This window comes from Halictus rubicundus, chromosome 6, assembly GCF_050948215.1.
Source record: "Halictus rubicundus isolate RS-2024b chromosome 6, iyHalRubi1_principal, whole genome shotgun sequence".
NCBI lineage: Eukaryota > Metazoa > Arthropoda > Insecta > Hymenoptera > Halictidae > Halictus > Halictus rubicundus.
In genome coordinates this window covers 6,238,219-6,262,285 of record NC_135154.1, presented here as the reverse complement: position 1 = coordinate 6,262,285, position 24,067 = coordinate 6,238,219, and the positions used below count along the sequence as shown (strand labels likewise).

The window sequence follows — 24,067 nt, the reverse complement described above, 5'->3', positions numbered from 1 at the left end:
GAAAAATTATACAAACGAAGTCATACGTGGCAACGTGAAAACTGAAATTTTCATTAACAAATCACTTATATCACGCGCGTATACAGAGGAACAAAGATCGGTGAAAAGAAGGGAGGATAACTTTTCGAGAAATAACTATAGAAAAGTTTGTCAAATAACGGTGTTACACTGTATATAGAAATCACTACACGCTCTTATATCTAAAATGCCCTACGTATTACTGATTGTGATGGAGAAAACACTTGAGATCAATAAACAAATTTTGACTGTTCCATTAATATGATCTTTAATCGATATTGCTGTTATCAATCGTTTGTTAATGAAAGTGCAACTCAAAATATATGAAGTTTTCAATTGTATACATAGTAAATTATTTAAAAACGGGTGTTTCGACATATTGGTTGACAATATTTAGGACTATAACAATAAGAATCTTTATGCACCTATATAATGTATGAAATTTCCAGAAACTTATGCAATACAAAATTATTTAAAGCATAATACAGTTTCATTTTATGTATTTCATTCACAGAACTCATTAATGAAATAGATAAAATTTTACTGTAATTCTTGTTCCCTTAATTCTTTTGTAAAAATGTTAATTTGCATAAAGTTCCGCAGTCTAATAATACAATTACAATTAATTCAATAAAATAATACAAGACGCTTCGAGACTGTAAGTATTAAATTATTTGAAAGCTCGTGAAACCGTGGTGTTTAATATTTTTCAACTCGCGCCGAACTTCTGCAAAGGATAAGAAATCAACATTTCGATAATTCGAATGTTTGAACTTTTATTCTGGCTTTTGCAACCGGTAAGAAACAGGAAACAATTTAAAGAGAAATATTATTTCGTTAATTTTATACCTATAATCCTGAAACACCTTGTTTACCTTGCAGCAAGACAAAATCGATAAATGTGTTTACGAAACGTTCCCACTTTCTGAGCTGCGCCATCATTATCACAAATAAACCACTCTATCGTCATGGTTCATTTATTAAAGTTTTCATCATCATCTATTAGTTGAGTAAAAATGAAGATCATAACAATGCCATTAAACGTCAACGCTATTTTATATGAAATTAATCGTTTGTGTGAATGAGTTGGCTATTTCTACTCGAAATTTCATTGAAATTGCAAATTTCTGAAAATATTACACACCCTTGGCTTCTTACGTATTTGTTGCACACGCATACATATGTTGCGTATATCGTTTTATGGGTATCAAATGGTTGAAAACCATGTGCTTACGAAAAATAGTAAAAGTGCGTAGTTAAATATATGTATGTATATATATATATATATAACATTTATGTGTACATATATATAAATATTGCCCAAAATATGAATTTCGTACTCAAGTTATGCATGTAGGTATATGTATGCATGTATGTATATGTAATAATAGTAATGTATAGAAGGATTGTGAAACCGATATGTCATCGAGATATAGTAATACGTATAAGTATCACAGTGTTGTGATTCAAACTTACTCTTTTCGTCCACCATTTTTTAAAAAATGTTTGTTTCTCCGTTTTCGGCGTTTCGCTTCGCCCTCGACCTATCTTAACTATGTTCCTCGAGTCTCTCGTAAAAATTATGTGGTACTACACATAATATGTATGTATGTATGAAGGACGCGTGTTTTAATGATCTGTAAGAATCTGATACGTTATACATAGTGTCTATGTAAGGTGAGACACGACGTTGCAAAGTTTACAAACATATTCTACACACGAGAACATGTTAGAAAACAATTTCTTATAAACTTCTTACACTTGAAATACAAACATTCCTACTAGAAATAATACTTTTCGAAAAAATAAACCAAAAATAACTGCCATTCACGACTAGACAGACATCGGATACGGTAGAATTATAAATTAGTGTTTTTTGCACACAGTAGGACCAAAATTAAAGTCTTTCGCGCAGGCCAGCGCGAAAATAAAATGCGTACAGCGTATCGAAATTACATTTTAAGTTTTTCTTTGTTTATTCAATTATCTTCCGATTAAGTCGATTTATCGAAGCTCTGCTTAATGACGTACTCCTTAATGTAGTTAGATTTTTTGAATAATTCATGTCGCAACTGACAGCTGTTGCAGCCTCGAAATAAGAGCTCTGGACATTCCTCTTTATTATGTAAAAATTGCTTTTCCATTATTAATATACATACATATATGAACAAAAATTGATCCGTTTTACATCGTTTGCAACTGCTCTTCATAGAATCCGTATAACGTAAAATATATCTTGCATAAAAAAAATGCCTACCAGTTCAACGCAGCATTGCGTTCTTGTTATTAATACTTTATACATTGCATCACATCGGTCAGAAATACTGTACAATAAAAGAATGTATATGTAGCCATTCTTAAACATTTCAAATAATTTCTTCCGTCGTCAGTAGGCATTCTAAACAAAAAATTATTTTCGACAATCTCAAAACAACTCAATCAAAATAAATAATGCGAAAGAAACTGTAAATTTGTTAACACCAACACAAAATAACAATTTACGTATCTCACCCTACACATGTATCACGCCAGAGATTCACATGTATGTGTACAAATATTACTCATATCTCTCGTGTTTATTAAAAGAATAAAAATTAAATATCCTTTCCTGAAAATATTACATTATATTAGTTCATTAGTAAATTCCGTGTTTCCTAATTTTATTGCTAGATTGTCGGCATCCGCTTTTGCTATTGCTGATCATGGTTGCGAAACGCAATAATCCCTTGTTTAGAAATCGCCAAGTGGTTGGCTCTTTTAATAATAATAATGCAGTTTTTATGATTCCTCCGTTCGCTATCCATAGCTTTTCGCTAGCGCGAAATTCGTACCGATGATATTTCGCTTTTTATCAAAAAGTATATATCTACAAACATTTTTGTGTTAAGCGTGTCAACGCTAAAACGATGCGAATAAATTTAATCATAATCCTTATGAATTAGCACAGTATCCCTTTAATTTTTGGTCTCGCTTGTAACTTACGCCTAAATATTGTCTCATTAAAAAACTAAAGTTCTCGGTTACAAAACGCGATACACGCAAAAGTGAAAGACGAAACTGTCAATCTTATCATAATGGTACACTTCGGATACCGCGGAACATTTTCGAATCGATGCAAAGAAGACTATAGTTGCAAGACATTAATGTGTTTCATAGTCGTAGCTATGAAACTTATATTTAAATCAGATAAATATATCTTGACGTCCAACACAGTGATATAGCGTGTGTATTTATCTGCTTTTTATTTAAAAAATTGTCTTTTTTCGGTATTAAACAAATTCGAGTATTGTACGGATAAATGGACTTGTCTACAATATAATTCTTACGGTATCGAAGGCTTACAGAGGATGTTCACTAAAATCACTTTCAGAAGAATTCTTTGTTAAAATATTGGAAATGAAAACGGAGAGATAGATTAGGAGATAAAAATAATACCTGGAAGACACAAAAGACATTCCGTGGGAAACGATTAAGGCACTGAACGTGTTCCAATAGTTATAAAAGGTAAAAATGTCACATCTATTTTGTTGTGCCATTGGCTCGGTGTAAAATATTATAAACGTTGGAAGACTTTAAAGGTGATCAATAAGGCATTCGCCACTTTAGTATTTGCTTCGGTGGGACGGTAATATTTATAGTCGAATTGAGAAAACGTCCTTTTGTTGCTCAACACTCGGAGGATATACAAATTTATACGTAAATAGGTGAACACGAAATGCTTAAATGTTAATTTCACATTGACAAGGGATTGGCAAATATCACAGCTTGGAACGAGTTTCGAGAAGGGGCGTGCGTATCCGAGAATACAACAAAAAAAGAAACAAAGGATTGGAAATTTATTATAAGAGTTCTATGGAAAATGTTATGGAGAATAGTATATCACATATATATTATAACCGTAGATGCGATCGTTTACGAAATTAAAGGTGAAACCGACATCACCAGTAAAATAACAAAACAACAAATAATAAACGCTCCAATGATTATTAGATTGTAAATCTTTGCACGATATCAAGCTTTTAGAACTAAGTGTCCAGAACTCAACATAAAATAAAAATTGATGTCTTTAAACTTTCGACACGGAAATTTATTTTCAGACTTATTTTACTGTGCATTACTCGATTAAATGTGGTGCAAATGTTATAAACACCTGCACTGTGAAAATGATTAATGAGCCGAGTACGTGTCTTGACTAATGGGATATTCTTCAAAATTTTGGAAGCCAGGTAGGCAGACATTTTCAAAATCAATACGCTTCCCTACTTTATGTAACTTGTAAACAAATCTTCAATTTGTTTAAGGTGTTTAAGGTTATAAAATAATTACACGAAGCTAGTATAATTAACGATTTATCACAACCACATGTTTTTCTAATCGATACTGTATAGATAGACTCTTGTCGCCGTAAGCGGTGGAAGTCTTTTTTTACACACAATAAATATACTGCAATGTGAACAGTATATCTATACGAAGAATTCTCTTTTGTATTGCTATTATCGTAAAAATGCACGGGGTGGATCACCTAACATGAAAACCTTAAATATCTCTGTTCGTTTTAATGACGCGAGAAACATTCTAAAGAACAAATATTTACTTTAAACCAGTAAATATTGTATTGGAAATAAAATTTTCAACGTTGTATCGTCCAACGTTGCAAAGTCATCGCTTTCTAATTACATTACATGTAAAAAACCTTTAACGAAAAAACTTTTTATTATAATATTTGAAATAAATATGTGTATTTATCTTAAAAAAATTTGCATATCATTAAAAGTAACGGAGATATTTTGGATTCCAGTCTTACATGATTCACTGTACAAATGTGCGTCACTGTTATTCGGAACAATAAATTTACAAAATTTTCAATCTATATGGCTTCCTAATGTTTGTAATATATTTATTACGAGCTTCAAGATTCATAATTTTGAGTATATACTAGTTATTCGATTATTTGAAAATCGGCAAATTGTTACTTCGAAGTATACATGTAATGGATGGAATCTGCGTATAATAATATGAATAGGTGGTTGTTAATATTCAGACTTTAATAGTTGGGACACGGACAACTGTCAAATTAAAAATGTAATATGCAATTGGCGCAACCTATACACATGGTAGGAAGAATATAGCACAATTAAATATTAGATCATAAACTAAGTCCTTGCGTTTATGATTTTAATTTATCAACTGTAAATTACTAATTTCTTCACAGTAGAATTACAATCCTGACAGATGAGAAAGATTCGTTGAAGACGATAGAGATTGCATGAATGACTAGAAAAAGTTTTTTATATATATATTTTTTTTTTTCGTAACAAAAAATATAGGGATAAACCGCAGACTTGGTTTACAACCTAACGATATAAAAAATAATTAAGTAGTATTATCGTTAATGTGTACGATTTCTTACGTCCCTTTTTCCTCATTTTAGTGTCACTTAAGTAGGAATACACACGCGATTCAATAGTGAATTTGGCAACCTAGAGGAAGTAACAGAATTGCATTAGAGGAGGTCCCCGAGTTTTGAAGTTATACTGATCACTATTACTTTATCGCCGTAAGAGGCTCCAATCTAAGATTCGAAATTTCTCAAAATGAAAAATAAATGAGTTAAGTCACTTTCATAATCATTAGAACACAAGATTCCAAAGTTGTAGATCAATAAAGTATAAATTTGTACAAACTCGTAATGCCTGTTACTTCTCCGGTATATAGAGGTCTTTAATCTAACAAGATAGTATCAAGAAAAATTAATAAGTTCATCTTGAAAGTCTTAGCACTCATGTTTACTGTTGCTTTTATATTGCTATCTACCCGTACTCAATTTACTGATCAATATTAATAATATCAACCAGTTATTTACAGTTTTAAAATGGAATCCCATCTATCAAGAGTATTCAACTGTTGAGATCACAATCTAGAAATAATATAACATTGCTTCTTTGCATCAATTAAACATAGTACACGTATCATAGAAACAAGATTAAGTCTATTGTCTTTCACCTTTGCCTCACAGTTTCATCAAGTACAATTCCAATCGAATATTTTCTACCCGTGACACTTACAATTTTATGTAAACTACCACAATTCCTCAGTTGTAAATAACAAAATATTGTTTTTTTTTCAACATGATATTTCAGTATTCAGCCATACTATTTTTAAAAGGGCAAGCCTCTTTTAAAGCCAGAAAGATATTTAAAAAAGAAAGAATTACATATTTAAGTATCGAAGCATTGTAGATAGACTTTTCTTGTCACCTGTAAATTGGTACATTCAACGCACCCTCCTTTTGTCTGATAGTTATTTATAAAATCTGTATCTACATTCAGGCACAATAAAAAATATAAAAGTTTGCATTATGATTGTCATCAAAAGGTTTACAGAAACGGACGAAGAACGATTTAAGTATTATAATTAGGATTGCAATATAACAATGGAAGAATGTCAAAACGCTTGTAAAAATATTTCAAAATCTTCAACGAATTCTGAATGTAGACACGTAACGGTACGTATTCGCGTTTTTAATATAATTTCTCAAAAATACTCTGACTGCACCTTCCAGAGCATCTGAAGCTCATTTAAAAAACACCATCATAGTGAAAATTTATAAAATAATTTGAATCTTAAAAATAAAAGAGCAATAATGCACACCATTACGTATTACTTTGTTACGCGTAATGTAATATCAAGTTAGTTTATATCGCTGACATCTACCACTTATCTTTTATTTTTAGATATTTACAAATTCGGCGGTAACAAATGAACCGTCTTTTATCAATTCCATAATTTCCTCTGTATCGTGTTTGTTAGTTCCTCAATTCAGAACATTGAAAATTTAACCCCTCAAACCGATTGCTTTCTATCAATTACAAATTAATAGTATATAAACAGTTTTACGAAAACATTATGACTAAAGGGTACAACTTAAATCTAAGCGATTCGAACAAACTAAAAATTAATGTGCATATAGTCCATACATAATGTAAGGAAGTTATATACAAATAAGTAACTTCTTTTTCATATATAATATTACATCCTCTGTACAATAATATTAATCACGCGAAATCATTTTGTACAACGAAATGATTTGAGAGGTTAACAAAACTACCTAAAAACGCGTTTGACTAAACCATATTTGCTAACTAATAACTTTTATGTTCATCCACCAACTGTTTAGCGGGCCACAGTACGACCAATAGATTTTTTACGTTTACTCCACACAGATTCATTTATGGTCTCGAGCAAATTACTATTCATTGCATTTTCATAAAGAATATTGCATCCTTTCCAAGGAAATTACGATTGATCGAGGTTCGAAGCAAAATGACAAAACATCGAGTTGTTTCATTCTCTTCGAGTATAGATAAGAAATGTTTGCAAAGAGCTTCGTCATCTGTAGATGATTCGCGCTATTGTATGAATAATGGAATAAATGCTAAAATGTGACGCACTGATATTCTCTTATTTTTGTATGGAAAATAAATGCAAAATGTCACATGAAATTGATATAAAATTGATTATCTCATAATTTCTGTTAATTAATATTACGAGGTATGATATTTTGAAGTATATATTAAGAGTTTATTTGATATGAATTCTGTTGTATGCTTTGCAAAATTGTGTAGAAAACAACGATTAAAACTTGAAAATATATCTTGAAATAAATTTAGTAAATTATTTACTTCGGTAAAATACGTAACTTACGTCAAAAGATTTCGTAGCGCTGAGACAGATTAAGGAAAAGGAACAATATTACAACCTTCAATAAGATTGCATTACAATCGAAACAATTGAAATAATTGTTGCAGCAATATACTGCCAAAGTATATAAGAGACCATAAATAAATAAATTTGTAAAAATTTTGTATAATCGTACAGCATAAGGGCCCCCTGGTGGAATTTAGATTGATTTCCACTGTGGTTTGTGGGGACCCCCCCTTAAACGTCAGGGAAGCCCTCTTGGAACCCACAGCGCTTTGCTTTGTTCTTCATCTACAGCAGATTTCACTTGCGTACAGATATACGCAACATTAACTCCGGCAGGTATTACAGCTGAAACAAAATAAATTTAAAAATAAATTAGCGAGAATAGAACAAATCTAACAAGTTCAATAATGGATCCATTCAAGATTTACGTTTCTTACTGTTTACATTGAAAAACAACGGTCGTATAAATGACACTAACTTACCAGAAATATAATGCCTATATTCGGCCTCAAATTTTAGTGCTTGTTCATACATTTCTTTTGCAGCTTTAGCACTAACTTTATCGCTTGGATACCTAGAATCCTTGACTTCTTTAATTTGTTTTGTATTCTTGAATTTAATCAATAATACTATCGGATAGATTTGATGTCGATGAAGTCGCTCAATCGATGCAATCGATACATCCAAGATACAATGAGTATTCTAAAATTAAAAAATGATTAAAAATATGTGTAGTTGTAAATGGAAACATCGAAAAATATAATTTAGTTCTAGGAATGATGATATAAACTCGACACAATTCATTTTTAGCTGATCAATCTGGTATGTCTATGTGCTTAATATAAATAACATTATCAATATTATGTATGGCATTGGATAAAAAAATACCTTACCTTCTCACAAATGTCCTTGACAGCTTGTACTGTAGTACACTCGAAATAGCTTCCTTTTTTTCTGTAGTCTACGTAAAGTGCGTCACGCAAACCCTGTTCGAGCGTTGATTGAGAACAGTGCATCGCTTCTGCGAGACACCTAGTGAATTGACCAGGAAATTCTTGTAATAGTTTTGTAACTACACATTCGCTTAGTGGTCCAATAATCAATACTGGTCTTAAAGCTGGATCTGTAAAACATTAAATAAATTACTAAAAATATACATGAGTCCAACAAAAATAGAATAAATGAAAATACAATATAAATTTAAGTTTTAAAGTGAACTGCTGTTGTTGTAAACTATTTCAAACCATCACAGTCATATATCAAGAAGCTTCCGTAACAATTTTTTAAATATTATAAAATTAGAAATACTTACAATCCAATCTTTCGACACGTTGGTAACTCGCTGGAAGAGTTTCTTCGTTCAATGTGCCACTATCGCTGTACCAACCCAAATTTACACCCGTAAGGTGTGATAACTCTTTACTGTCCCTACTAGAAGAACGTTGATGTTTTTTTCGGCGGAAGAAACTTCTTCTTGCACTAGTACTGCCTCGTCTAGTGGTATCTGTTTCCAAATCGCCCAATGAACGTCTTAAAAGCAAATCTTCTTCAACCCTAAAAATAGATTATTCGTTAAAGAATTTAGCACTCCGATAAATTGTGATATACACGGATGCAAGTAAACGTACTTGAATTTGCTTGGAATTATTCCGCAGGTTTGTCTTCTTCCAGTTTGATCGACTAACCAAGCTCTCCAATGGCCTGGAGTACCATTGAACATAGTATTGTCGACATATAAAATATCATCTTTATTAAATCTAAGTTGTAGGCTGTCTCCTACTTCGCCCACTCGATCGAACATCGCTTTCACGTAAAAACTGTCTCCCGGTTTATCTTTTACTTCATTATACCTCTCAGGTACATATTGAGCAATCAACGTCACTTTATCTGCTGGCCTAGCCAATTCGAGTGCCGCTTGTTCTGCGGTTGCTTGCCTGAGATCTACACCGTTATATTCCAGTATGCGATCGCCGGTACGTAGACCTGCCTCTTCTGCGAGGCAACCTGGTTGTACCGAATGTACAAATATTCCAACACCGTTTCCACCGACGAGCGAAATACCCAAATTCGAGCATTTTCTGGTCTCAATGAATAAGTACCTAGGTTCACTTGGTGGTGGACTTTTACGATTTTGTTCTTCTTGCGTAGGGCTTCTCACAGTAGCATTTTGCCGTTGCAACGTGGTCGCTGCCTGATTTAACTGTGCGCGTGTGAGTGAGTTGGCAGTAACACGCAACGTATCAAGAGTCGCCGAATTACGCATATTGTCTAGTGTAGCTGAACTACGAAGTTCTGGTTTTCTAATGTTGATATCTAAGGACGCTGATGCTCTAATTTGTCGCTCTCTTTCTTCGGTACCTCGCACTTCCAAGGAAGCAGAATTCCTGATGTCTCTTTCTCGAATGGTGCGAGGCGGTTCCAAGGTATTTGAAGTTTCGCGCATGATAGTCAATGTGTTAGATGCCTCACGCTGTGTACTTAAGCTACTGGAAGCATCTCGTTCAGGTTCTGAACTTTCCAACTCGATTGTTGGTTTTCTCGTAGCCTCTGGACTATTACAAGGAGTTGGCGATCCACTATGACTACCACCCTGAGCACCACCAGCTTCTGACGAGCTCGAAGAAGCAGACCCTTCTAATTCGTTGTATTCTGATTTTTAAAAAAAAAACCAAGTGATATATAAATACAGGCTTACATGGTAAAGAAAGAACCATGCGATAACGATAAATAACAATAACATATAACAGGAAAGGTGCAAGACGATTTTTGTATAGTGCAAATTGTGACAGGGATTTTTACTACTTGTTCTAATATGACACTGTACTCACTGTCTGGACTGTACTGCACCAGCATCGTAATGGAATTACCGCACTGACGCAACACATTGGCAGCAAGTTGGTACGTGGCGCTCCTCATATTAATACCACAGACTTCGAGCAATTGATCGCCAATTTGTAGACCGACTTGAGACGCTAAACTGTGTTCGCTAACAGTAGAGACAAAGACACCACCGCTTTCCAAACAAGAGATCTGAATTCCTAACGGCTCGACCGACTTGTCTATATGAACTCTGCGAAGTTCTCCAGGTGCCGGCCTAGATTGAGAATAACAATAGTCTGGCATGCTGGACCGTTTATTGCTACTACTTCCTCTGATCGTTCCTCCAGAGCTACTTCCACCTCCGGTACCAGGACTAAGTACTTCGACGTGGAATGTTGGCATCGGGCTGCCTCTTTCCGATGTCCTTTCTATACTGCCAGTAGACAATTTACCCACGCTGCTTTTTGAGGTTACACTAGGATTTGACGGTATTCTAAAACGTTGATTTTCCTTCTTTCTTGGAAACGTTCCACCTTCGTAGCCATGCGTGTATGCTGGTACGTCGTATGTAGTGCCAATCGGTGGAGCGCGAGATTTGTGATAATGCAAATCTACGGAGGGTGTGTGCAAATGCCCGAATCCTGCTTGCGGGCCGGGGCTATACGAAGGTTCGAAACAGTAAGATCGTGCATCAGGAAGTCCTATCGACTCCCCGGACTGTGCAGACGGCAAAGATGGCGGGGAAGGGTATCTCGAAGGTAAAGAGTTTTGTTGATGGGGATGCGGATGCGAATGCGTATAGGGAGGAAATGAAAAATTACCAGTTAGCTGCTGCCTCGTGCCGCTGGTCGACGAAGTTGATGATCCGGCCCCAGAATATAGTTGAGATTGCGCTCTATTATGCTGCAACGTCTCTACTTGGTTGTCGTTGCTAGGAATATATTTTTGCGCCCTCTTCTTTGAGAAATATTCTACATCTTTTCCCGTGTTGACCGACTTTAAGGAAAAGTCGATACTAGTTTCGGACGGTGTCAGCGTAGAACTCAGTCTACTTTCCGTGTTCTCAAATTCGCCGGTCGGTTTCTTATCTAGCGGGATATCTTTGAACTGCACCACTGGAGTAAAGGATTTCTGACTAAATAATTGTCCAGTTTTGAGGAAATTTGGTAATGGTTTTTCTACGGATTTATAAACTGTATGCCGATTATTCACATTGGAGAAACTGGTTAAGGGAATAGGATTAGAAATACGATTATAATTATAACAGTCATACTTGGGCGGTTGATTAAGGAGAACACTTAAGGGCAGCCTTTCTTTTGTCTTACGTGGATGTAAAATAGTACCGGTACCATTCTGTATTAGAGGCCCACCTCTGGCTTTCGGCCACGTACCTCCATTCTTCTCGATCTTTTCGGTTTCGCGTCGCTTACTTCGTTTCAATACCCCGTTATTTGCTTTCTTGTGATAGCTCTCTATCACCGAGTCTAATTCCGCTATCGCATCCTGCTCTTGCTCGAAGGTGTTCGGACTGGAATTACGATGCCGTTTCTTCTTTTCTTCGCGATCCTTGCTATGCTTACGTCCCCGTACTATGTCGATCTTCTCCCGTATATTGTCCCAAGCATTGCTAATACCGCTTGGCTTCTCACTGCTAACCGATTTCGAAACTTTGTAAACACTTCTGTCACCGAAGTTCGCCGCTAAATATCGCCTGTCGTAGTCATCCGATGCTGTCTTCATCATCATTCTCTCTTGCTCCGTTTGCGAACAACTGTTCACCATTTTCTGTTTCTCCGTGCCAAAGCTACCATCGATAGTCATCGTTTCGGAACTGGTTGCCGAAGGTAATGGTATTCCTTTTAGGGTGGTAATTGTTAAAACATCCGTGCTTGTGTCGTTTAAAATTGTCATCGCTTCGTGACTGGAATTTATACCTTCCATAGTTTTGCTATTAATCTAACAAAAAGAGAAATATTAATTGATCAATAAGGATAAATTTATCGTAAATATTCGAATAGAATGTGTATGTATATGCTAAACACGTACATTTAATACTCTATCTCCAACAGCAAGATTACCATCTTTAGCGGCTAAACTGCCGGGTGATATCTTCGAAATGTACACTCCAAGCTCCAAAGAAATTCCATGAGGAACTGATCCAACTGGTAGTTGCGTTGTCCTTAATGATCTTCTAGTAACGCGTCGCCTTCTTACCGTCAACGTAGCAGAACCCACCGAACACGCACGCAAAGTTTCCATTATGACACGCGTAGAAACCGATGTGCAATCGACATTATTTACTCGCATAATGCAATCGTTTACTCTCAATTTTCCTTCAGCGGCGCTACCTGTTATAACTTGAGCAACGTAAATGCCCGTGTCGTTTGGATAATACGGACTGTCACGACCTCCAACCAGTGTCATTCCTAAATCACGATCTGAGTCTAAACATAGTCGACTAAGGTCGAAATGAGTGGTAAGAATTTCCCAATCATTGATATCCGTGTCGATTGCGGAGTCATGGGAATGCGACAAACCTTGCGCAAATTGACTGGCTCTTAAGGCATGATCACCAGATTCGATCTTTTCCTTGAGATCCTTTAGCTCCTTCGATGCCTCGTTCCGTTGCTTTTTAATATTATCGGAATCACGTAAAGCACCCGCTAATTCCGACACTGCACGATCACGTTCTTTCCTTAATCGATCACATAAAGTTCTAATACTTTCTCTTTCTAACACTATCTTATCTCGTTCGCTGAAAGCCCAATCTCTTCTTCGTTTCGATACTTCTGCCTCTTGAAGAGCCTCTTCGAGTTCCGTTTGCAATTTGTCTACGGATTTCCTGAGTTTATCCAACTCCAAATTTGCCTGATCCAAATTATCCATACGTTCTTTGTCCCTTTTAGTATAATCTGCAGTATTATTTTCTCTTTCAGCTTCTTTATTCGAATTGTCTCGTTCGCGATTATACGAGTGCAGTTCCATACGATTTTTGTAATCTCGGTTAGAACCTTCGGAATAATCTCCAAACTTCTGGCGCAATTGGTTACATTGTTTTAAAGCTTCATCTCGATCTTGCAAGGCTGAAGAAATTTCCCTCCGTAGAGTTTCAATTTGATAGGATAAAGCTTTTTTCTAAAAATATTACAAGCAGATTAAAACAGAGAATGTTCGCTTAAAAATAGGACTTATAGCAAGCAGCAAGTAATGTATAGTACATATGATATGCAATATAAATAGCTAGAAACCAATATAAAATGTGGGAGAAGAAAATAACATTAACAGGAGGAACTCTTACGCTTAATTATTTAAAATAGTAACTAATATGATAAAAGAAATATGGGAAAATGTTAAAGTTAAGATTAAACAAAACTTTCAGTCAATTCATCAAAGGACAAAAATTTATCTAATCAAACTTACCTCTTCCATAAACTGTTTATTCTGGTTTTCGAAATGCGTGACCTTCGCGTATGCCTGTGTTAGATCATCCCCAAGTTTCTCCATTTCTTTATGGACTGTATCTCGCTCGCCCATAATTAAACTGTATTCTTGTAATGCAGCATTTCTTTCTTCCGTTAATCGTTTCATATCTTTGCTAGCCTTCATACGTAGTACCATTGCATGGTTGATTTCTTTTACTGCTTCTTCGTGTTGTTGCTGCACCTTGGATAAGGCTTCACGGTACTCATTTCTTTCCCTTAACGCAATGTCCCACTGCCTAATTGCAGCAGTACATTGTTGCTTCAGACCGTTACGTTCGCGAACCGCGCTATTGCGCTCTTGAACAACTTCGTCATACTGTTTCTTCAATCTGACAGCCTCTTCTTGTGATAGTTCCAACTATATTTAATCATTCGTACAAAGTTTTATAAAATCACAAGGTGTCGTTTATTTATTCTATTCTAAATACTTGGAAAACTAATGTTTCATACTTGCCTTATTAACAGCGGACGAATGTGATGATATCAAATCATCGTATCGTTTTCTAAGAGCATCATATTCGTCTTTGACGGCTTCATATTTCCGAAGTGCAGATAAATAGTGTTGATTCATAGCATCGCTATTGGTAGTGTCAGAAACAAGAACTTCTTGATTCTGGCACCGTAATTCAGACACTTCCTTTTGTAGCGCTTGAACCTCCCGATCAAGACGTTGTTTATCATTTACTAAATCTCCGTACTTGCCCCGCAATGCTGAGCTTTCCTGTGATGTTGACTCTAACTGATTCATGACTGGTATATGCTGTCCACGATAGTATTCCAATTCCTTCATAGTATGCTCACACCTAAGTAGTTTTAAATATTAACGTTTAATACAAGCAGTTACTAAATATAAAGTAGCATGAAATTTTAGAAAAATATACAACAACACAAACAGAAAAAGCAAATACCAGTTTAAACTATAGGACACCAACAAGTAAAAATAAAACTAGGACAATAACAAACCGTCTTATAGTATCGGAGTGCCTAAGTAGCTGAAGCTGATGCATGGCCTGATCACATTGAGCTTGCAAACCATCATAATCGCTATGACATTCAGGACCACCAACAGGACTTCCAACACTGCCATAGCCTCCGCTATCTCTTTCTTCATGCACCACACGCAAATAATATTCAACAATACAAATTGCAAAATAATAAATATAATGCGATGAAACATAAAGGTGTGATTTATATCTAAACATATTGACACAGCGTAATGTGTACTAAATTAAAATAAATTTATATACTAAATTAAATTTTTGTATTATAAACATACACATCTTCAGAATGAATTAAAAAAAGAATAATTAAATTGATAAACTACTATGACCAAGCAATGTGTTTATGACAGATTAATTTTTGAAAAAAAAAAAAATGAAAAGATGGCTAACAATACATTCTTTTCATACGAAATATTTAAATATTTTTCAATAGTATTGTTCTTACCCATATTAAGTGCTCCATCTGTAAAAAGATAATGGATCAAATTTCAATTGATTACAAAGAAAATGAACATCATTAAATATGCATATAAAAATGAAATCGTTGTTATGTATACTATACACTGTGTTGTTACAATTGGTAGAACAATATAATCAGATGTCCGACTAGCTTTCACCAGGAAAGAAACTCTATGCCACGCATGTAAGCATTATGATTCACTGCTTTTTGCAAAGTGAAATTATAATTGCTGTTTAAAGCACCATGCGAAGCGGTTCAATTAAGTAAAATACAGAATAATGCAATTCTTTTTTATAATTGCAGTACAATTGCTTCCTTTAACAAGAATATATAAAAGCACATACAGACTATTGATTTTTTTTCAAAGAAATACTTTTTAATGCCACATTTATCAGAGGCTAACACTAAAATTTAATAGGAGGAAAGTACTTCTGCTTTATTGTTTTTCTTTATTTTTATGGTCAAATCATTTTTAGCGTCAATAAATTTAATAGGTCAGAGTATATTACTTAAATTCTATCTATAATACTGAACTGACACAAACATATATGGAAATGTAACACAGAAAACTAAAAACTATACTCACCACTACTTCCAGCACTATCCAAGGAAGATGCGCCAGAAGCCATGCTCTTGATTCACCGAGGATCTACCACAAATACTTCGCTAGCAAGGTACGTGCTAGGTATTGCCTGGAAAGTATCCATGCGCTGTATTTCATGGAAGAGTGAACCCTTTGTGAATTACTAAGAAGTAGCCTTCGGGATGACATTATGGCTGTGGTCTAAACGGTGCATGGCACTCATAAGAGGGATGCAACAGTGCACCTGGTGCACACACACATACACGGCTATACACTCACACACAAACACACACCCAGACGCGCGCGCACATGAACACTCACCCGACACACAAACATACATACACAGTGTAACTCTTACTCCAATACAAACACGTGCCTCGTAATATCGAAACTTTTCATGCATCACTGTTTTCCGCGCGATTACTGATACGGAAGAAACAACGGGTGAACGTATGTTTTCTGAATGGATGTAATAAATTAATCTACGTTTTGCTGATGTGTCTCAATTTCGAGATCGCGTCACATTTATTTCTTTATCCCCTGTCAACAGAGAGGTTATCGATCCCTGTTTAATAGTAGCACAGATGAGTGACGATCACCGGCTAGCTTATTCCTAACAAATTGAAAACTCGTTATCACTGTAGAAAAAAAGGAGCCAACAAGCCTTTCAGCGGTGATCTCGATCGCGCACCTCTTCAAATAATCTATTAACTCTCTCGACAACACTGAAATCGACGCAATTTTCACTGACTTCGATCGTTCCGATCGCTGCAAACTGCGCACCGTTCATCCCGAAATGACTAATGTCCCGATATTTAACGATAAGTGATCGCTCACCTGCTGCACCAACGAACCTGACAATTAGCCATTTTCATTCCGCCACTACAGTCTGTTTCGCATTGTCGATAACAGAGAGGAAATGAGAGTGCTCACGCCCGGGGTTTCGGTGCCACCAACTTTTGCCCGAGCGATAGTGCTGCACCAAGCGGACCAGAACCCTTTGGTTCGAAGTTAGCATGGACTTAGAACCTACTGACTTCAACGTTAGCATAGACTAGAACCCAGTGACTTCAACGTTACCATAGACTAGAACCCAGTGACTTCAACGTTAGCACAGATAAAAAGATGAAGCAGGTTCTGGTCCAGGCTAAAAAGATGACGTAGAAAAGTGGGGACACTAAAAGCCCGAGCGTGAGCACTTTCATTTCCTCTCTGCTATAAATAATGGAGCAAACAAAAGAATGAACCGAATGAAAGAATGTCCTTTTAATTGTTGCTATGCACAATTGTCGACGACAATTACTGGACGTTACCATGTACCAATAACACGGTTACCGACACGCAATCCACATTACGTGTAAACGTTTATATTGTATTTTAACACAATTTCTACTTTGTTCAAAGAAACATTGCTTTATTACGCAACACAAATGTAGAGAAATAATATTTGACCGAAAAGATATAAATTTTGTTTTTATTCGTGTCTTATTAATCCTTATTAAAATTTTATTAACGTGAGCATATGATTTATTATTTATATTTGTTTCTTCACGGTTCAATTTCCAGTATTCTTCGATTATGTTGTGACGTGGCAGAATTACCTACGTCCCTCCGAACCGATAACGGAAGGCCGTGCCGCCCTCTGGTAGTACCGATGCAAAGGACTTTTAAACGTCGCGCCACTTTTGGGCGCGATGCGAATTATATTATCATTCTTGTAATTTATTATGAAAATACAGTAGTCATAAAATTGAAAGCTTAAAATTGATATTTTTAACTTGTGAAAAGAATAAAAACAATAGTTTATTGTAACGAAAAAAACAACTTGCATAAAAAGGGAAATGATACTTTTTGTACGATAAGAAATGCAAATAATGGGTTTAAACAATTTTATTTATTGGCGAACGTCATTACCACTGATTTTCAAGTTGACAGTCGTGCATAGAAAAGAAAAAATAGAATGCGAATACTTACACCAGTCATAAGAAATATATATACTTTCGTGTCAGTATGTCAGAGAGTAATAGTATTCGCAATTCTGGTTGATAAATTTGGGCGATTAATATTAAATACAAAATATATATGTATATATATATATATATGTATTTATAGCAGTAATATTATATCTTTCTATCTCTCACTCTCTCATAATATAATAACACATATCTCTTTGTAATATAGATAATCTTTCTTTGATTTTGCAAGGCCAGCATAGAAATCACACTAGATAATGGTAAACTTAGCCTTTTCCTAGATTTTAGACAAAGAGACCCCCTATCAAATGAGTCAATTAATTAAACGCATATTGTATTGTATACACATATAAAATTAACCTCTGTTAATTCATAATTTTTCATAAATACTGAATTTTATTTATGGTAATGGAAGTTCCTTTTATATATCCATACCTAAGGATGACACCATAAAATATTTATGTTTCAAAAATGTTGAAACTTTTTTGCTTTGAAATCTGAATGTTTACATTGCACGTGCATATCTCTTTTAAATACTCATTCTTCACATTTTAATATACATTGTATTTCAGAATATGTGGGCATAATTTTACTGATGGATTCAGCACATTGAGATTAGGAAAATCGTTCATATAAGTATGTGCCCATTGTGTCCTTGTTTCCGAAATAACAGTCATTTTTGTATTATAATCTTCTGCTCTCGTTGATTTAAATGTATTAAAAGGGAATGTTTACACAATGCAGAGCGTTGATGAAGTCGTACATGGTGTATCAAACGTTATTTATAATGATTTGAATGAACAACTCAATGTATCAAAAGAATTATCGGAAGACAGAAATTCGGTCGTACACCCGAAAATAAGGTCACATCGCACATGACATACATGAATTTTTTCCTTTATTTTAGTGTATTGAAGCCACTAGCGAAGTTATGCCCACATGTTTTGAAACACTCGTATAGTAACATTAACAAAAATAAGAAACTGTGGTACATATTGTAAGGATTTGTGATGCTTTAATTTTGTTAATAATAAATCTATCAATTTATGCACATTAAATGTTAGAATTGCCATCTCTTTCGGTTTATGATAGCAAATTGTTTTAGTTTTCTAATTCCAATTTTCGATTAAAGTAATTCAACCTTTAATCTAGAATGTAATATTTTTGAAAAATATGTACGGATTCTTTTGCATAGTATAAATAATATCATATTTTTTATTTTTGGGTGTAAAAATCTGTAATCTCGATCGTGTTTTACAAATATCATAAAACTAAGAATTTGAAGACATATTGTAATATTCAGTCTGAAATAACAGCATCGTAAAAATATGAAGATCGTAAATCCTATAAAATATACTATGTATTATTTTTTAGGACAGTCAAAAATAGCATTATTGCAAACTTCACTAGAATCGCCAATTCATATACTTCCCTTTAGAGGCATTATTTACTTAATGATTTTAGCCGGCTTTACAAAGATCATTATTTTAAAAAAGTTTAAAGTAAACTGTTACTATCAGTGTTTTGGCGATTTACTTTACATAAAATTTTTATGAACCACATATTTTCTCATAACTCGAATTCATAACTAATGGCTTTTCCGAGATCAAAGTAATGTGAAAGATTTCAAAGTTCATGTTACTTCGGAAAACCGAATCGTCATTAGAACGGAGAAACGCGTTACATTTGAAAACGACATTGTTCAGGCAGTGATAATTATGATATATCTGCAAAATATTTGTAAAGGCATACAAAATTTCATTGAAATTCAGAATCATACTTGTAGAAAAAAACTTTCGATCAAGAAAAATATGTTGTCTTATACATACATACATAAATTTCAGAGGCAAATATTGTTTGTAAAGGAATGTAGAAAACTAAGAGACGTAGACTTTACTATGATAAACTTTGGTATTATATATGAGTGAACTTTCATGTCCCTCTATCCTTTCATTTCATTAACATTTTCCATCTTTCTGTATAGAAAGATAGTCGATTATTTACAAAGAAAAAAATATCTATAAAGAACAACGTGATTACAAATAATAATAAGAATAAACGTAAATCATACTAATACCGTCAGTGAAAGATGATGAAAATAAAAAGTGCATCACTAAGCAGATGAATTACATTTAGATTACGTTTGCGCAATTGTGAATAGCGAACGGTAATACGTATCCTATTCGTAACACTATTGACACATCAAGACGCTGTGTGCACTTAAACAATTTGGTGCAGCTAAATCATCGTAATCGTTAAAATGGTTAAAAAACCAAATCTTACTCTAGGTTGGCTAATGATACCGGAAGATTAATTAACGAGGCATTCGTATTTCCTAGAATTGTTGCGGACTAATACTAAAAAACTAGTAATGGTTTTGGTAAATTTACCACAATAAATACTGAAACTAATGATACATATCCTTGTTTCAACACTGGACGTCAGAAATATATTGATGAAAACACATTTCTAAAGTCCATAATTAGTTGTTACAAGCTGATACACGTATCACACGCTTTATACTGTTTTATGGGCCTACATGCACTTCTTCGTAGTGTAACAATACGATGACTGCATATATTACATCATATTTATATAGTATTTATGAACATTTAATTACAGATAAAATGTATTATAATCGGTTCTATGTGTTTACACTTAGTTTCGAAAATGCTAAATTCTAAAGGCCATTTTACTTGTTTGATACTAGCGTTGTTTTCCTTTTCTAATATTATAATGACAAGATGCATCTAGTTCTTTGAATTTTTCTATCTACATTCACGTTTGCACGTGTTTACGTGATCATTTACTTGTAATTATATTGACTATTAGAGGTTAACTTACCGCATATTAATAAATTAATAGATAAATAATATGGTTAAAATTGAAACAAGTATTATACTACAAGTAACAATTAGCTTCGCTGCAAATATCTCGAAAGACGCGTCGCTATAATTATATATCGCAGACTCACTTTTATATTTCATCTTTAAATACCATTCACTGACAATGCCTCTTTTGACATTCCGCTTTTGTACCAATTTCTACCTAATAAAGTTTAACCATACTAGTTAAAATCAAACATAAAGCCTTTCAGTTGCAAATTTTACACTTTCAGGAAGCAGGTTCGGAAAGTTTTCTTTTCTTTTTTTTTTCTTTTGAAATAGAAGCAATTCCGAAAAAAGTGTGTGTACAAAGTTCTCAACTACTGCGCCTAACTAGTTGATAAAATCTAATAAATAGTAACAGGAAAGTTACTCGCCAATATTGTAGGTGTACTAAACACACGGTAAAATAACGTTTAAACGGTAGACGTTTGCTGATTATTGTTGTCCAATGGAATACTCGTCGAACAATCTTTCAGTAGCGCTCGTAACCGCAGAATTTCTTTTGAAGCAGCCGCAAGATCCGATTGTAAATGTAGCTCCTTCTCACGTAGACGCTTTATGTCGCGTTGACAAGTCTGAAATGCAATATTACACGTTAATAATCATAAAACGCTAAACTATTGCAGAAGGTCGAAAAATTTAGTTGTACGCTTCCCCCGATTCAGCGTGTCGCGTGATCATTTTTTAAAATTTCTAATGACATGAATCAAGTTTCATCGAGTGTAACAACAGCAAAGAAATATTGATTGGACTTTGCAATTCTACCTTTTCGCGAAATTTTTCAACCTTTATAGTAAGTTGCTTTTTCCGCTCACCACATTCTGCCTCAGCAAGTCTAACTTGTCGCACTTAAGCCTAGTAACTTCCATCCTTAAGTTTTCATTTTCTAAGACACCATCTTTAGTGGTGCATCGTGCGGTGTCATGAGTCTCCGCGGAGCTCATCGACTCAAGGCCGGTATCGCTGTCCGGATATACAGCCTGATCGAGTTCCAGTTCGCTGTTCAATGAACTGTCGTCACTCTCGGAAATGACGCGTTGCGTAGTTTCGACCTTTTCCGACCTCTCCTGTTTCCGCAGGTTCTCGTGTGTTAATCTTTGGACCGACTGCACTGGAGGAGCTTTGTTGTCCACTATCGTCGTGTCATTGTTGACGCTGACCGACACGATGGACTCTCTGCGATCGACCTCGTCCTGCTGCAGAGTGGCTAAACTGCTATCCTGATTGTCTGTGTTGGACAAACTACTGTCCTGACTTCCTAAACTAGGGCTTCCGCGTTCCGAGTCCCTTCGAAGGGTCAAATCCGGGGAGCCCAAGGGACTCGACGGTTCCACCGAACGCTTCCCACTAATCTTGGTAGTCGACTGCCGATTACTGGGCGGACTCGGCTCGGACTGACCCTTCTTTGACAATTGTTGCGGCACGCTCTCCGTCGACGCGTTCCTAACGCGCGATATCAGAGCCTTTCGAACCGTGTCGATGAATCTGGAACCGCTGCCTCCGCTTCCGGATCCCGACGTGTCGCTTGCTGTCGGGCTCACTGGACAATTTCCTCCGCCGAATCCCAGGCCAGGACCACCCAATCCAATCGCTCCTCCAAGAAATTCGGCGGTCTTCGCTTGCAATTCCTCCGTCAACGACTCCAGAAGAGCCGACCTCGTCCTTAGCTGTTTATCGAAAATTTATTTCATTAATTGCGTTGTCAAGAAATAACAGGTCGAACAAACTTTGCTCGTTGCACGGTTTGCAAATCCGCCGTCAACTAATAACGGTAAACAAAATAAATGTTTCAGCGACTTTTCAATTACTGGTTAATTTCGAATTTGAAATATTTACGGGCTGAAATTACCTCCAGTTTTGAGAACTTCTCGGCTTTGTACGCCGCGTTTTCAGCATTCACCAACTTCGTCAGAAGGAATTCCTTGAATTCGACTCCACGCAAAAACACGGTCGGTGTTGGTAACGCTGGACCGAACCATGGAACGTCATTTCGTGCAGTCACACTCACTTTGTACCTGCGTTTCGAATTGCATAGGTAAACGGTCAAAAATATCCCAAAATAGTTGATTCGAGAAATATTCGAGAAATTGTGTGAAAAAAGTTCCCCGAGCGAACAGCGCGCAGAGAAACAGGAAAATATTAAAAATAGTAAAGGTAATAGTAAAAATGTGTTTCAAAAGAATATTTCCGTTTCGTAAATAACAATTAAACTGTCGTTAGGTACGAGCACGCGTCGTCTACGCGCACGTACGACTGTCATAGTTCTATAGGGTATTTTATAAGAAATATGTAATGTTTCTACGACGATTATAAACAACAAGTTGAAGCACGGCGAACGATTTTCAGCGCGAGCCGCTGTATTTTAAGCGTCCGTTTGTTTGAGATGCGGAACAACCATGATTTCGTAACTGATACATTCGAATCTCGCGGTGGCATACTATGCGCGAACAGTGTACATACGAATCTAAGAATATACCTGGTATTGGAAGTACAGGGGTCGACGACTTGTACCACGATGAATGCGTGTAAGAAGTGACTGGCAATCATATCCGGGCTGAAAGGTGTCGGCTCCTCTTGGAATATTATTGCAACGATATCATTACCGATATGTCTTTTACGCTGTAATTGTTGGGAGTCGCCCGGACTGTATGGAAGTAGAGAAGCGACGTGAAAGAGAACTTCTCGGCCGCGGAATACTTCGTATACCGCGGTATCGCCGGTTTGCCCATGTCGAGTATCCAAACCTCCGCGATATCTGTAACATTCAACGTATCGGCTGTAGCAACAATCAGTTTTTCTCTATAAAAATTACCAAAACGCCACAGTAAAAATTCCGTAGTAATTGTCTCGGTGATGTAACAATTCTATTGTAATGCCAAAAGTACATTCACCGAGACTTCGACTAATTCTGTAGCTTCCACACTATTACCGGACGGTACAAACAAATATTGTTAGAATTTTGTTCTGGAATGTAAGGACTTAAGGGCCCGCGGTAGTCACGTGACTTTTTAAGTAATAATTTCCATTCTTAAGATCCGTCTTGGTCTCGATCTGACGGGTCTTAAGTCTGTGATTAAGCTTGTCGCATTTTTTTTCCTGTATTATCGATATTACGAATTCTGACTTGCCAGAAAC

The 24,067-nt window shown here is 35.5% G+C and overlaps 2 protein-coding genes across 7 annotated transcripts in view; both read right to left on the bottom strand.

Moving 5' to 3' along the window:
* Window positions 1–7,835: 7,835 nt before the first annotated feature.
* On the bottom strand, window positions 7,836–17,035 carry Dlg5 (MAGUK family member discs large 5). 2 transcript variants are annotated; one of them, XM_076789631.1, is made up of 14 exons: window positions 16,909–17,035; window positions 16,075–16,180; window positions 15,474–15,491; window positions 14,991–15,132; window positions 14,482–14,830; window positions 13,966–14,385; window positions 12,592–13,680; window positions 11,937–12,501; window positions 10,554–11,660; window positions 9,354–10,374; window positions 9,038–9,279; window positions 8,619–8,848; window positions 8,208–8,427; window positions 7,836–8,070 (listed from the first exon to the last, which is right to left on the bottom strand). In XM_076789631.1, exons 2-14 carry the CDS (start codon window positions 16,115–16,117, stop codon window positions 7,964–7,966), a joined length of 5,553 nt encoding a protein of 1,850 aa, XP_076645746.1. In that variant the 5' UTR covers window positions 16,118–16,180; window positions 16,909–17,035; the 3' UTR covers window positions 7,836–7,963. The 2 variants fall into 2 exon arrangements, with proteins under 2 accessions (XP_076645746.1, XP_076645745.1); XM_076789630.1 differs by lacking the exon at window positions 16,909–17,035 and having other exon boundaries at window positions 10,554–12,501; window positions 16,075–16,897.
* Window positions 17,036–17,946: 911 nt separating this feature from the next.
* The window catches only part of LOC143355104 (rap1 GTPase-activating protein 1), a 203,107-nt gene continuing 196,986 nt past the window's right edge, over window positions 17,947–24,067 (bottom strand). For all 5 annotated transcript variants that reach the window (XM_076789616.1, XM_076789617.1, XM_076789619.1 and 2 more), the window contains 4 exons: window positions 23,409–23,687; window positions 22,782–22,947; window positions 21,748–22,599; window positions 17,947–21,507 (listed from right to left, as the gene is read on the bottom strand). In XM_076789616.1, the coding sequence (XP_076645731.1) occupies window positions 21,346–21,507; window positions 21,748–22,599; window positions 22,782–22,947; window positions 23,409–23,687 (1,459 nt within the window). In that variant the 3' untranslated portion in view covers window positions 17,947–21,345. The remainder of the gene's footprint in view (window positions 21,508–21,747; window positions 22,600–22,781; window positions 22,948–23,408; window positions 23,688–24,067) is intronic.

Bases quoted from the DNA above. Each gene is read 5' to 3' on its own strand.
- Dlg5 (XM_076789630.1), bottom strand. From the start codon at position 16,117: ATGGCTTCTGGCGCATCTTCCTTGGATAGTGCTGGAAGTAGTG. The intron at 12,502-12,591 runs GTACGTGTTTAG...TCTTTTTGTTAG, and splicing joins TTGGAGATAGAGTATTAAAT to ATTAATAGCAAAACTATGGA. The intron at 8,428-8,618 runs GTAAGGTATTTT...TTTTAATTTTAG, and splicing joins TCAAGGACATTTGTGAGAAG to AATACTCATTGTATCTTGGA.